The sequence below is a fragment of the Lepidochelys kempii genome, chromosome 14, assembly GCF_965140265.1.
Source record: "Lepidochelys kempii isolate rLepKem1 chromosome 14, rLepKem1.hap2, whole genome shotgun sequence".
NCBI lineage: Eukaryota > Metazoa > Chordata > Testudines > Cheloniidae > Lepidochelys > Lepidochelys kempii.
This window is the reverse complement of record NC_133269.1, coordinates 42,116,516-42,132,651: the sequence shown is the minus strand read 5'-3', so window position 1 is coordinate 42,132,651 and position 16,136 is coordinate 42,116,516. Positions and strand designations below refer to the sequence as shown.

At 46.9% G+C, this 16,136-nt stretch overlaps 1 protein-coding gene across 1 annotated transcript; it reads right to left on the bottom strand.

The window, feature by feature from the left end:
• Nucleotides 1-1,067: 1,067 nt before the first annotated feature.
• Nucleotides 1,068-14,804, bottom strand: LOC140897541 (killer cell lectin-like receptor subfamily F member 1). The gene is made up of 7 exons (XM_073310256.1): nucleotides 14,793-14,804; nucleotides 14,261-14,345; nucleotides 14,066-14,164; nucleotides 13,491-13,628; nucleotides 9,051-9,205; nucleotides 7,520-7,632; nucleotides 1,068-1,611 (listed from the first exon to the last, which is right to left on the bottom strand). Exons 1-7 carry the CDS (start codon nucleotides 14,802-14,804, stop codon nucleotides 1,494-1,496), a joined length of 720 nt encoding a protein of 239 aa, XP_073166357.1. The 3' UTR covers nucleotides 1,068-1,493.
• Between the last annotated feature and the right edge of the window lie 1,332 nt (nucleotides 14,805-16,136).

The following is a 16,136-nucleotide window of genomic DNA, read 5'->3' as shown; positions in this document are numbered from 1 at the left end:
GTTCCAGTCTGAATTCGATGTTCTTAAGGTCTTGGAGTTAATGAAGGTCACCAGAAGGTTTCAGGACCTTTCAGGCAGGTGGTAACTAAGGTTATCCCCCTGTCTGGCCATCTGTGTATTGTGTGCCTGATGCTGGATACTATGAGTACTGAGCCAGGTGAAAATTGAGAGATTGCAAAATCCACAAAAATAGAAATCTACAGGAAGAAACAAACTGCGGGGTGTCTCATGAAAGAAAGGTCACACTCTGCCTGGCTGTACAATGCTGCAAGGATTTCAGGTGAGCAGGACATGGTTAGACAGGAGAATATCTTGTTAAATAAGTCTAGGATCTAGAATGCATGTTATGATTTTATTTTATGTATAACCATTTGTTTCCAAGACTTCTACTTGAATCTCTGCTTTGTTAAACTGATCCTTGATTTCACTATGAACATATGTAAGTGCCGTGTGTTAAGCGGAGCAGTGATCTGAGGTGGAACTGTTCCTTTGGAAGCCGTGAATCTGTAAATAATACAGGTGACCAGGGGCTGGACGCTCCAGGCGGATGCTCAGAGGGTCTGAGGGCAGGATGGGCCTATTGCTACCCTGCAGTGACTGCAAACCCAGCAGCAAGTGTGTGTGTGGCACAGACAAGGCTCTCTCATACAAAGGGCAGATGGTCGTGAGCAGGGTTGAAAATAATTTAAAGGACTTACCCGTACGCAGGGCAGCCGGGCTCCTGGGCAAGGTGGGCCTGTGTCAGTATATTTGTGTGGCTCTGGGCCCCTGGAAGGGGCGAGGCCTCGGGTGGAAGGGGCAGTGCTGGGGCCAGACTCCCCCAGCCAGCCCTTCAGTGCTGCCCACCCTGCGCTGCCCAGGGCCCCGGCAGCGATTTAAAGAGCCCAGGGCTCCCGGCCACCACTACCATGGCAGCGGCTGGAGCCCCGGGCCCTTTAAATCACTGACGGAGCCCCAGGGTAATGGCAGCGGTGGCCAGGAGTCCCGGGGCTCTGGTGGCGACATAAAGGGCCTGGGGCTCTGGCCGCTGCCTGGAGTCCCAGGCCCTTTTAAATTGCCAGGCCCTGGGGCAGCTGCCCCTTTTGCCCCGCCCCCCATCAGCAGCCCTGCCGATACGGTGCTTAAAGCACTGCTGCAGGGCTGTGTACCGGCCCGTACCAGCGGCCACTTTCTTACCGGTATGCCGTACCAGCCCGTGCTGGCTTACGTTCACCTCTGGTCACGAGATGCCTCACTGCCCTGGGAAGCATCACGGGTTAGTAATTTCTTCCAGGTTTAGGACAGTTATAAATTACAACTCAACACCCCAAACCAGTAAGAAGGACCGAGGGGAGGAACTGTGACTGCGAGGTGTACCTGAGTCCCAATGCCTCCTGGGGTTCTGCTCTGCCCCCGGCTTAGAGCTTTGTCTAAAGCCACAATCCCGCCCCGGGAGCCTAAACACCAGTATTTCATGTTACAGATACACAAATAAAGATCCTCAGCCTGACTGTTTATATCACAGCAGCTTCTTTCTGACAGATCCATTTGAACACAGCAGAACACGTCTCAGACAGAATCTGGGTGCCTTTTATACACCCGCAGCTGTTCCCATCAGTAGAGCCTAAGAAGCTGCAAAATTAAAGAGAGAGTCAGTGTCATTGTGGTCCCTGTAACAAGGAAAGGCCTAGAGGTGAGTCTTTCTTCCCCCTCACTCTTAATGGGAAGCTTGGCTCTGGTGTTGTCCTTCATCTCTGTAACTTTTCTGCAGAGCTTAAGTCGAAAAGACAGCCCTGGAGGTGAGAGGAGCTAGGGGGTCTCTGGCAAGGAATGGAGTAGGCTGAATCTCAGGGGTCAGTGATCTGGTACTTTCTTATTGGAAGCAGCCACCTTGAGCTCCCGCATCTCGGCTTTCCTTTAAAAACCAAATCTGAGTCTCAGGGGAGAGTGGAAATCTGCACCACGTGATCTGGGTAACAGATGGTTGCAGGAAGCCTGAGGACTTGTCCAGATGAACGGTTAGGGCTGGGTTCACAAAGGGATTTAAGAGCCTAACAGGGGTGCCAGAACAGGGGGGACCAGGGGGCCATGACCCTCCCACTTTTCGCCATGAGCATGGCCCCTGCCCTCCTAATCCCACCAAAGCTCCAAACCCTGAGCCTGGGCAGCTGTGGAGAGCCACGGACCTGTCACCTGCCAGGGGTGGAGGGGCCCAAGAGCAGCCCCCGGCCTGTATCCCTGCCACCCCGGACTCCACGCCCAGGGCAGGTAGAGGATCCACAACTCCCCACTGCTGCCCGCGCAGCTCTTACCATGACCGGGTTGTGGCTCCAAGGCCCCGCCCCTGGACGGAGCCAGGTCGGGGTAAGAGCAGTGCAGGCAGCTGTGGGGAGCCACAGACCCTCCACCTGCCCTGGACGGACAGTCTGGGGGGTGGGGACTCCCGCCGGGGGCTGCTCTTGGCCCCCTCCCACTCCAGGCAGTTGGAGGGGCCTGGGCTCCCTGGCCTGCTTCCAGCTTCCAGCTTGACTGGGGTGGGGCCTTGGGGGAAGAGGAGGGGCAGGAGTTGGGCCATGGAGGGGCCCCCCACTTTTGGGAAGGCTACATCACTCCTGGAGCCTAACAGCCACTTTAGGCACCTACATCCCAGAACCATGTCCAAAACCCTGGCTCAGCTGCAACCAAACCCTTGAGGCACCTAAACTTTTTCAGTGCCTCAATTTTCATAGTCAAGGTTTCCTAGGCACCTGTGTGCCTGCCTGTCAGCTGCCTCGCTGCTGCCTCCCTCTAGGCTGCTGGCTGCCTAAGCCCCAGCATGATGCATGAGCCAGCAGCAGACAGACATTCCTCCACCTAACGCGCCTGTGAGCCCCGAGCCGGTACTGCATGTTCAAAGGCCACTTACCAGATTGAGCCCCACAGGTGAACTCCTACAAAATGGAAGGGAGGATCAAGCGCTCCCTGGTAACTTTTAGCCCAGGAGTTTGGGCACAAACCTGAAAAGTGAGAGACACCCAGTTCAAGTCCACTTGTGGCTGCAGGGATTTGAACAGGGGTCTACTACCTCTTAGGAGGAGAAGGAGGAGCAGCCTCTAACCACTGAGCTAAGTGGTATGTTCCAGTGAGGATAAATAATTTAAAGAGTGATTGGAGCAGAGGGACTAAATGTCACCTCAGGATGGGATGGAGAGAGATGATTTTTAGCCCCCATCAATGAACTGCTGCTTGGAGCAGCTGGCCCGGGCACCCGCAAGGAGAGAGGCAATTCCTGATTTAGTCCTCAGTGGAGGACAGGATCTGTCCCAAGAGGTGAATGGAGCTGAACTGCCTGGTAACAGTGACACAGTAATTAAATTTAACAGATTTATTTGAGCATAAGCTTTCGTGGGTAAAAACCCCACTTCTTCAGATGCATGGAGTGAAAATTACAGATGCAGACAAAAATATACTGACACACGAAGAGAAGGGAGTTCCCTCACAAGTGGAGAACCAGTGCTGACGGGGCCAATTCGATCAGGGTGGATGTAGTCCACTCCCAATAATTGATGAGGAGGTGTCAATTCCAGGAGAGGCAAAACTGCTTTTGTAATGAGCCAGCCACACCCAGTCCCTATTCAAACCCAAATTAATGGCGTTAAATTTGCAAATGAATTTTAGTTCTGCTGTTTCTCTTTGAAGTTTGATTCTGAAGCAATGCCCCTCTGCCATGTACATTGGCCAAACCAGACAGTCCCTACATAAAAGAATAAATGGACACAAATCAGGCATCAGGAACGGTAACATACAAAAGCCAGTGGGAGAACACTTCAATCTCCCTGGACATTCGATAACAGATGTGAAAGTAGCTATAATTGAACAAAAAAACTTCAGAAACAGACTTCAAAGAGAAACAACAGAACTAAAATTCATTTGCAAATTTAACGCCATTAATTTGGGTTTGAATAGGGACTGGGAGTGGCTGGCTCATTACAAAAGCAGTTTTGCCTCTCCTGGAATTGACACCTCCTCATCAATTATTGGGAGTGGACTACATCCACCCTGATCGAATTGGGCCCGTCAGCACTGGTTCTCCACTTGTGAGGTAACTCCCTTCTCTTCGTGTGTCAGTATAATAATGCCTGCCTCTGTAATTTTCACTCCATGCATCTGAAGAAGTGGGGTTTTTACCCATGAAAGCTTATGCTCAAATAAAACTGTTAGTCTTTAAGGTGCCACCAGACTCCTTCTTGTTTTTGTGGATACAGACTAACACGGCTACCCCCTGATACTTGTCAGTAATTAAATTTAGCATCCCTGTACGGTGGATAATACCAAAAAAGCCCCAGACAGTTACATTTAACTTCAAAAGGGGAGCTACCTAAGCAAGAAGATACTTGTTGGATGGAAATTAAACAGAGCTGTCACAAGTGTAAAATGCCTCCTAGCAGCACGGACGCTACTTAAAAACACCGTAAGAGAGGCTCAGACTAAGGGCTTGTCTACACTTATAGTGCTGCAGTGAAGACACCACCTACACTGACCAAAGAGCTTCTCCCATCAGCGTAGTCAATCCACCTCCCCAAGAGCGGTAGCTATGGCCACAGGAGAAGCGCTCCCATCAAGATACGCTGGAGGGGAGGGATAGGATACAGAAGGACCTAGACCAATTGGAAGATTGGATAGAGGGTGGTGAAACACTGGAATGCGTTACCTAGGGAGGTGGTAGAATCTCCTTCCTTAGAGGTTTTTAAGGTCAGGCTTGACAAAGCCCTGGCTGGGATGATTTAACTGGGAATTGGTCCTGCTTTGAGCAGGGGGTTGGACTAGATGACCTTCTGGGGTCCCTTCCAACCCTGATATTCTATGATTCTATGATTCTATGAACGTAGTGCTGTCTACACCCAGGGTTAGGTCGGTACCTGTGTCGCTCGGGGGCTGGATTTTTCACATCCCTGAGTGACTTACTTAGACTGACACAAGTTTGTAGTGTAGACCAAGGCTAAATGGGTACCCCAAATAAAAAAAGACAGTTGGAGGACCAAAAAAATGCCACCATGGCTAAACAGCAGAGTAATGGAGGGCATTAGAGGCAAAAAGGCATTCTTTAAAATTTGGAAGTCGAATCCTAATGAGAAAAATAGGAAGGAGCATGAACTCTGGCAAGTGAATTGTAAATGTTTAAGAAAGCAGGCCAAGGAACAGTTTGAGAAACAACTTGCTGAAGGTGCAAAAACTAACAAAAAATTGTTCCAAGTACATTCGAAGCAGGAAACCTGTCAAACAGACAGTGGTTAGATGCAGTGTTGTTCTAGCCGTGTTGGTGCCAGGATATTGGAGAGACAAGGTGGGCGAGGAAATATCTTCTATTGGATCAAGTCCATTGACCTAGCTACTGCCTTCCGAGGGGGTGGCTTTACTGCAGCGATGAAAAAGCCCCTAATGTTGCTGTAGAAAGTGTCTACTCCACTGTGGCCCTGTAATGTAGACAATGCTGCAGTTGTAGCACTTGTAATGTAGTCCAGGGATTCTCAACATTTTACTTTCTGAACCCCAACCCCAACATGCTCTAAAAACTCCATGGCCGGGGGTCGGGGCTTCAGCTGCTGGAGCGGTGATCGGGGCCAGGGCTGGGAGCTCCAGGTTTCAGCTGCCAGGGCTCGGGGCTTCTGCCCCATGGGACTTGGGACTCAGGGCTCCCGGCTTTAGCCCCACGGGGCAGGGAACTCAGGGCTTCTGCCCCACAGGGACACCAGGGCTTGTGGCTCCAGGCTTCACCCCCACGACTCCGGGCTTCAGCCCCATGCAGGAGGACAGGACTTGTGGCTCTGGATTTCAGCCCTTTGGCACTAGGCTTCAGCCTGGCAGGGGCACTGGGTCTCCAATCTTTAGACCCGCAGGAGTTCAGGGGCGCTGGGGCTGGGGGCTCCAGGCTTCAGCCCTGCAGGCTCAGGACTCCAGGTTTCAGCCTCTCGGCTCCGACTTCAGCCCCCTGGGGAGCGCCAGGGCTCAAGGCTTCAGCCCCCAGGCTCAGCTCCTGGTTTCAGCCCCACGGAGGCACCAGGCTTCGGCCACAAGGGCCCTCAGCCCCTTGAAACCAGCTCCCATCCCCCAAAGAGGACACGGACCCCTGGTTGAGAACCACTGGTGTAGACATACTTAGGCACCTAATTCCCTGAGAGAGGCAGTGGTTGGCCTCTTGTATTGGCATCTCCCATTGGCTAGCTCAGGCAGTTCCCCACCTAGTGTGCTGGTTTCTGTGAATCGCATTGTGAGGTGCTTGTCACTCCCCATGCATTGTACAAGGGAGTCTGGGCACTTAACGCGGGCTTTGAGAATCCCAGGGATTTTTCTTGGTGCCTAAAACGTAGGTGCTGATACACTCAGCGTCCCATCCCATAAAAGTCTGTTTGTGAACCTAGCCCTTACGGCACAGCAGGCTGGGGTGTAAATCTAGCTTGTGCTCACTGGCCGTGTGGACAGTCTGACTGCCCACTGAAAACCCGGTAGGAAATTTTTAGTGCACAACAGCAGAGTCCACAGGGCAGTCAGTCTATGGCCACCTTGTGTGACTGAGGTAGGTTCAGAGCCCAGCCTGCTGCCAACCAACTGCTTGTCTAGACAAGCCCAGAAACAATGTGGGGGGGGAGCTGCCCCATACACCTCAGTGGGACGTTAACGCAGATCTGCAATGATGATAAATTCCACTGTTCTAATGCAAGGAAGGAGAGGGAGGATCAAGGGATAAGAATCTGCCCAAGTTCCTAGGAGCAGCAGCTCACTGTGACCCCACAAATGGGTGGTGCCTGAGAGAAATCGTCAAATTTCTTCCCCCTCCCCCGCATCTAACACTGGGAGCAGAAAGACCAGAGAGAGGAGCAGAGCCCAGGGGAACACAGCAGAGCCAGATCAGCACCTTAGCCTTGTCTACACTAGGAGGTGTTTCTGGTGCAGTTATATTGGAAACCCTGTAGTGTGGACACAGCTATATCCATATCTAAGGGCTTGTCTACATTACCCGCTGGATCGACGGGCAGTGATCGATCCAGCAGTGGTTGATTTATCGGGTCTAGTATAGAAGCGATAAATCGACCGCCAAGCACTCTCCCGTCGACTCCGGTACTCCACCGGAGCGAGAGGCGCAAGCCGAGTCGACGGGGGAGCGTCAGCAGTTGACTCACCTCAGTGAAGACACCGCGGTGAGTAGATCTAAGGGCGTCGACTTCAGCTACGTTATTTACGTAGCTGAAGTTGCGTAACTTAGCTCGATCCCCCCCTCCCTAGTGTAGACTAGACCTCAGTGTTTCTACCACTGCAGCTTATGCCAGTTCCCCCGATCGGCATAAGCTACATTTCTGTAAGCACAGGTATATTGGTAGAACTGCAGCTACACTAGGGCCTTTGCTGGCACAGCCAAAATACTCTTAACCAACATAGCTACGCTGGTAACACTTTTAAGTGTAGATCAGGCCTTAGACAGACGTTGGACATTTAACATCAGCAATTTATACAGTGGTGCTTTTCCCAAACATCTATCAAACAGTAAACATCAGGCAGCACTTACAGCATTGGATCTAATGGGGAACCGTCCACCCAGGTCCATTTCCCCCCTGGGGGTGTCACTTTAAGTCCAATCCAGACACTATTTGCACCTTGTGTAACATTCTGTATGGAAGCCTGTGAAGGGCAAAGCAGAGGGGGTGGGGTGAATATGCTGTAACATGCTCAAATTCCCTTAGTGCTCCCGTCAAATGCCTGCTCTTGGCTTCAGTGGCTCTGCCCATAACGCAGCAGGAGAACCCATCAGCACCTGAGCTAATTCACTCTCTCCCCTGGGCGGGCAGAGTCCCAGTGCAGCTGCTGGGAAATGTGGCTCTCTTTGTGCAGGCATGGTAACACCAGTACCAGTCCTTGGTGTCACAGGGTGAGCTGGCTCTTTAAGGGAGTCCTGGGTTCAGCCTCACCTGTGACTAGGTATCCCTGGTCTGAGAGATTCAGGTGATGGAAGCAGATGACCAGGAGCCAGGCCTGGTGGGGCTACAAGGGCAGCCCGAGGTCAGTCAAGGCAGAGAGAGATTTGATGGAGTAGGGGGGCTTCTGTGAGTAGCTCTATGCAGAATTCAGAGTGGTAGCCGTGTTAGTCTGTATCAGCAAAAACAACGAGGAGTCCTTATGGCACCTTAGAGACTAACACATTTATTTGGGCATAAGCTTTCGTGGGCTAGAACCCACTTCATCAGATGCATGGAGTGGAAAATACAGGAGCAGGTATAAATACATGAAAAGATGTGAATTGTCTTACCAAGTGTGAGGTTAGTCTAAGGAGACCATTCAATTACCAGCAGGATACCAAGGGAGAAAAAATCACTTTTAAAGTGGTAATGAGAGCGGCCGATTTCAGACAGTTGACAAGAAGGTGTGAGTAACAGTAGGGGAAAATTAGTATTGGGGAAATTAGGTTTAGGTTTTATAATGACCCAACCACTCCCAGTCTTTATTCAGGCCTAATCTGATGGTGTCCAGTTTGCAAATTAATTCCAGTTCTGCAGTTCCAACTCCCATAAAGACTGGGAGTCAACTGTCTGAAATGGGCCACTCTCATTACCACTTCAAAAGTTTTTTTTCCTCCCTTGGTATCCTGCTGTCAATTGAATTGTCTCGTTAAACTAACCTCACACTTGGTAAGGCAATTCACATCTTTTCATGTATTTATACCTACTCTTGTATTTTCCACTCCATGTATCTGATGAAGTGGGTTCTAGTCCACGAAAGCTTATGCCCAAATAAATTTGTTAGTCTCTAAGGTGCCACAAGGACTCCTTGTTGTCTATGCAGAAGGGCTCTGCTGAGCTCTCAGACATGGCTTAGGTGGTGCAAAGCCTGCAGGAGCCAGCTGGGAACTCTGGAGTAGAAAAGCTCTGGGGTTCTTGTTCTGAATTGTATGTTAATCAGCCAGATGCCCAAGAAGGGGGAAAAAGGAGAAATGGGGAAGAAGGGGTAGAGCCAGGCTGGATAAACCCTGCTGCACTGGGATTGTAACTAGTGACACACGTCTCTCTCCAGCTGGAGTTTGATGAGCCTGTATTTTATGTTACCATCTCCTCCCGGCTCTGGATCACGAGCATGTGAGAGCTCTTCCACAAGCAGTCGTCACGGCTCCCAGTCCAGTCTTTACTCTCTTTAGACAGCCAGTAGCACTTGTCCCCATGCAGCAGCCAGTCCTTGGGGCAGAGTCTGCACTCGGAGCCCCCTGGAGGGAGACATGGGAACAGGGTGTCGTCAATTCTGAAAATTCAAACTACAGCTGGCTGAAAACTTTTGTTCAAAGCTGGTTTTTAATGGCAAAATGCCATTTTGCCCAAAATAAAAGTTTTTATTTTGGTGTCATTTTTCATTTTTTGATGGGGGGAGGTGACTCAAAATGGAAATACTGATTTTCTGTGGGGTGGGAGAAGATTTAATTCACTTTTGGAGGGGAAATCAACACTTACTCTTAACATTTCCCCCCACTGGAAAAGAGGGGGAGGACTTTCACTTTTCCATTTCCTTCAAAGGACATCAAACTGTCATTTCTTTTCATATTTTTCACGAACAAGGTTTGCAATGGTTCTAGATATTGCTGAAGTTTCCCCTACAGCTGAGTAAAAGGCAATGTACTGGCAAGGGCTTTTTTCAGAGGTCAGCATGCAAACAGGCAGGCATGCTGTAGGTCACGACTGAGCGGTGCTGGCAGAGCTGGGAGGGCAGAGAGAAGAGAATTCATCTGAAGTCTTTACACAGAGTTGCTCTCTTATTAAAGATCTGTTCTAACTCAGTCACAAGTTCCAGGTTCTATGCAGGAATCACTGGGTGGGATTTTCTGGATTGGTGCAGTAAATGTAGTTCACTGAGGTTTGGTCATGTGAGATCATAAAAGCTGAACAGAGACAGGCTCTGTCTATACTCCAATGGGAGACCTCATGGGAAAATCAGTGTGGAAACAAATATTGATGACTGAGACGGAGATGGAGGGACACCACCTACTAGGGCAGAACTGAACCCAGTGCCCCAGCCTGGCAGTAGGGGGCACTGTACCACTGCTACTGCCATGGTTCAGCTGAGAACTAAAAGCAAGGTCCACATCAGGTAATTAAGAGCATAAAAGATGCCATATTGGGTCAGACCACTGTCCATCTTGCTCAGTATCCTGTCTCTGACAGTGGCCCATACCAGAGTTTCCTGGGGAGTTTACAGAACAGGGCAATTACGGAGTTATCCACCCAACTTCCACTCCCAGCTTCTGGTAGTCAGGGGTTCAGCATCGCACCAATTATGGGGTTGCATTCCTGACAATCTTGACTAATAGTCATTGATGGATCTATTTCTTTTTTGAACCCAGTCACAGTTTTGGCCACCATAACATCCTACGGCAATGAGTTCCACAGTTTAGTTGTGTGAAAAAATACTTCCTCTCATTGTATTAAACCTGCTGCCTATTAATTTCATTGGATGACCCCTGGTTTTTGTTTTGTGTGAAGGGTAAATAATAGGGCTGTCAATTAATCGCAGTTAGCTCACCCGATTAACTCAACAAAATTAATCGTGATTAATCGCACTTATAACAATAGAATACCAATTGAAATGTATTAAATATTTTTGGATGTTTTTCTACATTTTCAATATTGATTTCAATTACAACACAGAATACAAAGTGCACAGTGCTCACTTTATATTATTATTTTTATTACAAATATATGCACTGTAAAAATGAGAAACAAAAGAAATAGTATTTTTCAATTCACCTCATACAAGTACTGAAGTGCAATCTCTTTATCTGAAAGTTGAATTTAATATCTTTCAAAATGTAGTAAACATCCAAAAATATTTAAAATAAATGTTATTCTATTATTGTTTAACAGCACCATTAATCGCGCGATTAATTTTTTTAATCGCGCGATTAATTTTTTTAATCGCTTGACAGCCCTAGTAAATAACACTTCTCTATTCACTTTTTCCACACCATTCATGTCCTATCACATTTCCACCCCCTCCCCGTTGTCTCTTTTCTAAGTGGAACAGCCCTAATCTTTTCTAGTGTTTCCTTGTATGGAAGCTGTTCCATACCATTGATCATCTTTGTTGCCCTTCTCTGAACCAGTTCCACTACATCCTTTTTGAGATGGGGTGACCAGAACTGCACACAGTATCCAAGGTACACCATGGATTTATAAAGAGGCACTATGATATTTTCTGTCTTATTTTCTATCCTTTTCCTAATAGTTCCTAACATACTGTTAGCCTTTTTGACCACTGATGTATATTGAGTGGAAGCTTTCATATTATCCACGGTGACTCCAAGATATCTTTTTTGGGTGGTAACAGCTAATTTAGAACCCATCAGTGTATACGTATAGTTGGGATGATTTTTTTCCCAATGTGTATAACCTTACACTTATCCATGTTGAATTTCATCTGCCATTTTGTTGCCAAGTAACCCAGTTGTGAGAGATCCCTCGGTAACTCCTCACAGTCAGCTTTGGACTTAACTATCTGGAATAATTTTGTATCGTCTGCAAACATTGCCACTTCACTGTTCACCACCTTTTTTCAAATAATTAATATGTTCAACAGCTCTGGTCCCAGTACAGATCCTTGGGGGACCCCACTATTTACCTCTCTCCACTGTGAAAACTGACCATTTATTCCTACTCGTTGTTTCCTATCTGTCAACCAGTTACTGATACATGAAAGGACCTCACCATAGCTACTTAGTTACCTTAAGAGCCTTTGTTGAGGGACCTTGTCAAAGACTTTCTGAATACCCAGCTACACTATATCCACTGGATCAGCTTCATCCACCCGCCTGTTGACTCCCTTGAAGAATTCCCTTGACAAAAGCCATGTTCACTCTTCCCCAACAAATCGTGTTGATCTATGTGTCTGTTAATTCTGTCCTTCACTATAGTTTCTACCAATTTGCCCAGTACTGAAGTCCGGCTCACTAGGCTGTAATTGCCAGGATCACCTCTGGAGCCTTTTTAAAAAACTGGCATTACATTAGCTACCTTCCAGTCATCTGGCTGTTCTTGAATTCTGGGAGGTCTGAACCTGTTCAGATTCCAGCCTGGGTGACTTCAGTTTGCCTCTCTAAAACACCCTCTGCAATTCCAACAGGCTATGCAATTCTTCTTCAGTCATTTGCCTAAGACAAACAGCTGTTGAGTTTCACCCCAGAGGTGGCTGCATTTCAGTAGTGGGGGAAATGATTCCTGAGAGTATTACATAATTTGAAAAACACTTTGTGATCCAATCTCTACAGAAATTGTATTATTACACTATTATTAAAACTGTCTATGCTCTGGCAATGGGAGTTACTCTGACCACTAGATGTCACTGCTGATCCTCTGCACAAACAGCTGAGAATTATTAATTTCACTTAGATTGTAAATTCTTTGGGGCTTTGGGACTGTCTTTTTATTATGTGTTTTTACAGCACCTCGCACAATGGGGCCCTGAATGCTGAGCCTTTGGGCACTGTTGCAATACAAATCAATAATAATGAATATTAGTATTACAGTAGGACAGAGAGGCCACAACAATGGATAGGACCCCATTGTGGTAGGTGTTGCACGTGCACGTAGTATGACAAGGTATGCTTCAATGAGCTACCAATCTAAACATAGGGTGGGAAACAGGTGAAGATACACAAAGAAGAGCAGGATGACAGGGAGAATGAAATAACCCTACTGGTACAGAAAGAGGCAGCCACAACATTTACCTTGCACCTACCAACTGGGACTCATGAAAAGAAAAAAGACAGAGGATCTTTGGGTGTATAGTACATCACTACCACACCTAAAGCATTAGAGCACATTAAAAAACATTCCATTTACTTAAAAATCACCCTGTCGTCTGAACATTGTTTTCCCTGCTACAGTTATGAGTAGAGTTGACTGGCAAAAAATTGCCTTTCTTCAAAATGAAATTTTTCACAGGAAACTTCTTTCGTCTGAATTTTTCTAGTTTTTGTTGAAGTAACCTTCTGCCTCCCAAACTCTTTGATTAAAAAAGAAAAAGTTTACTCCCATGGTTAGCCCCCTTTACACTGTCACTTTGGCAATGTTGCCATCTCTCATATTTTTATCACACATCTTGTGAAGTTTGGTGTTTTCTTTTACGTCCTAGCTCCTGGAGTCAGGGGATTATGTGAGAATCTCAGTTTCATTACAGAAGGTTTCTAGTCCTCATAATTCTGAGAAAAGCCTGACAGCAGGACCCAAGTGCAACCTAAAGGCTCAGAAACCAGAAGGCAAACATAAAGAACCCAAAATGTATAATTTTTCTAAAATAAGCCAATCTCATGATTTTTAGGGCCTGACTCATGGTTTTTGAATGCTTGGGGATCGCAACACTGGAATATTGTATATAAAGGGGCCTCAGTAAAGCTGACAGTGTCCCTTTAACATGGTGCCTGGATTTTCAGTCACAGCCAGAGTGCTGCAAACTCTTTAAGGGAGAGTGACTCATGGCTCTGGGACAGTAGGAGCTGTGGTTACCTGCCAAGCTGTCATTGTGGGGTTCACATAGAGTTGGTTTCAGGCGAGACCGGAAATCCTCTGGGCAGGAGCATGCAGTGCTGCTGTTGATTCTGGTTTCATTATTCTCCGATGTATTCAGAGTTCCTCTGGTCTTTCCTTCACAAGAGACATGCAACTGGGAAACTTCAAAACAGCATCAGCGTCAATAAAAAATCACTTCTATTGCAGCTATTTAGGGATCAAAAAAACAATCATGGGAGGTGTAAAATCAAACAATGTAGTATCCATCACAGCTAGGCTAGGGACAGAGGAGGAGGGAATCCCATTCACTTCAGAGTATAGGTGCATTTCTGTCTTCCCATCCACATGTAACAGTGAACCTGTTTTAGCTGGATCATATGAGTTTCATGCATCCAGCTCTTAACTGCACATTGTTCCTGTAACATTTTGACCTGGGTGATGATGTAATGCCTAGGATTTCATTCGCAAATGGACAGGAATCAGGAATGGAATATCATTCAGATTTGGGAATGAGAAGTGAATTCATGGAGCACCATGAAGCCCAAATGGATAAATAGATTGGCTCTACTTACCCCAAACCCCCAGTGCTATCACAGCTATTGTCAGGACGATGTTCCCAGTCCATCCGACCCCTACAGCGATGCGATGCCACCAGGGACATGGAGGGGAACCTGTAAGAGGCAATGTTTGGCGAAACACCATCAGTCCCAGTGTGAGAAATAACAATGAAACTTGTTCTTCTCTGGAGCCTGTCCCAGCCTCCTTACCTGGGAGTTCCACTCTTCTTCGTATAACATTAGGGGCAGCTTTGCCGATGGCAGCTTCTTTCACACATTTCTCCCAGAAGCACTTCTACACCTTTTCCCCTCGCTGTTCCTTATGCATGGATGCCCCCCCTGAAATCATTCTACACAGCCACTGCTCTGCCCTGCTTCAGATCCTTTCTTACGTTCCCCCTGTAACCTGATACCCATGGTAAACTGCCTAATAATAACAGCTAGGCAAGTGGCCTGTTAATGATTCATTAATATAGCTTACTTCATTTAAAACCAACAACTACGAAGCCTCCAAATTGTTAACCTAGCTAATACATATCACCTTGTGTCCTTGTGACCATCCCCCTTGTCCTCCCTCTCCTCTATCTTTCCCTTCATGTTCAAAATACACCTGTTGTGTTTTGACCCTATTTAAATCGCAATCCTATAAATACTGTTATGTCAGGAGTCACCAGGTGGTGCTGTTACACACAGTCATACATATTCCTTTTCTCAATGTGTGAACACTTTGAAGAAATGTTACACTATTGTTCATTTTGCGGTATAGGTTCTTTGTGGGGGAGCTGTTGCACCAGTAGGGGAGTTTGCTCTCTGCCTTAATTTCTCTAACTAGAGTCACAACTTGGGGCAGAGTTGCTTCCTGGGAACCAGGCATGGTGTTTTGGCTGAGATTCCTGAAAGAGGGGTTTGTTTGCATGCCATTTGTGACCACCTCTGTTCCAGGACCGGTGTACACAGGGTAAATAAACAAATTCCACTGAGAAAATACCCAGCCTCCATGTCACTGAATTCTTCTCCATTGTGAAAACAAACCAGGCTCAAATGTCTACTATTACTAAGCACACCTTAGTGACAAGGTGACAATACTTGTGCCTGCACTTAACTTTTAACACGTAAGTAGTCCCATTGACTTCAAAAGGACCACTTATATGAGAAAAGTAAAGTATGTGTGTAAGTGTTAGCAGGACTGGGGCCTTAGTTTGTAAATGATCTGATTGAGAAATTTTCCATCGAAACTGATTTTTTGATAGAAAACTGGGTTCGGGACTAAATTTTTTTTGCTAAAAAAGTGTTTGTTTTCTGCAGAAAATTGATTTTTTATTTAATTTATTTATTTATTGGTATTTTGATTCTGAAATGCCACCCACTGTGGTGTCTCATAGAAGTGAAGTTTGGGTGCCTTATTCCCCCATTCTCCTCCATGGGCTGCAGGGCCACACAGAGAGGGTGCCAAAAATGGAAGTTTGCCCCAGGCATCATGTTTAAGTGTGTCCCCAAACCCGTGGAACAATATGATTATTGGATGAAACACAGAAACGTGGGGAGTCACAGTTTCAAATATTGCCCCAGGCCCCCAGAAACTTCTGTGCAGCCCTGATGGACCAGGCTCCCCAGCCAAACTTCATCTTTTGTGATGCACGATGGCCATGTGAGTGCTGCTGTGATAACTAGGCCTACAAATTTACCCTAATTGTGAGAAGTGTGTGAAAGTTAATTAAATGTCACAATAACCTATAATAATAAATGTTGATAGGAAAAGGTGCAAAAGGGAGACAGAAAGACTGAACTAATCTAAACAAAAAGACCTACTGCTATAAATTAAGACCTGTGTTAAGATCATGCATGGTAAAGGTTGCACATGAAAGGTGCCAGAGAGCTGCATCATCAAACAACATAGATATGAACTTTGCATGCTCTCAGTGTGGCTGATTCTGCATCAGGATTTGGACTTCCGTCATATGTAGAGCCATAGATGAGAACTGCGACATCAGCAGCAATGTACTGCTAACACACAGAGTTAATTTGTGAATAAAATAATGAGGGGACGGCTATTCCACCCATCAATCCTTTACGGGGTCCTTAAAAA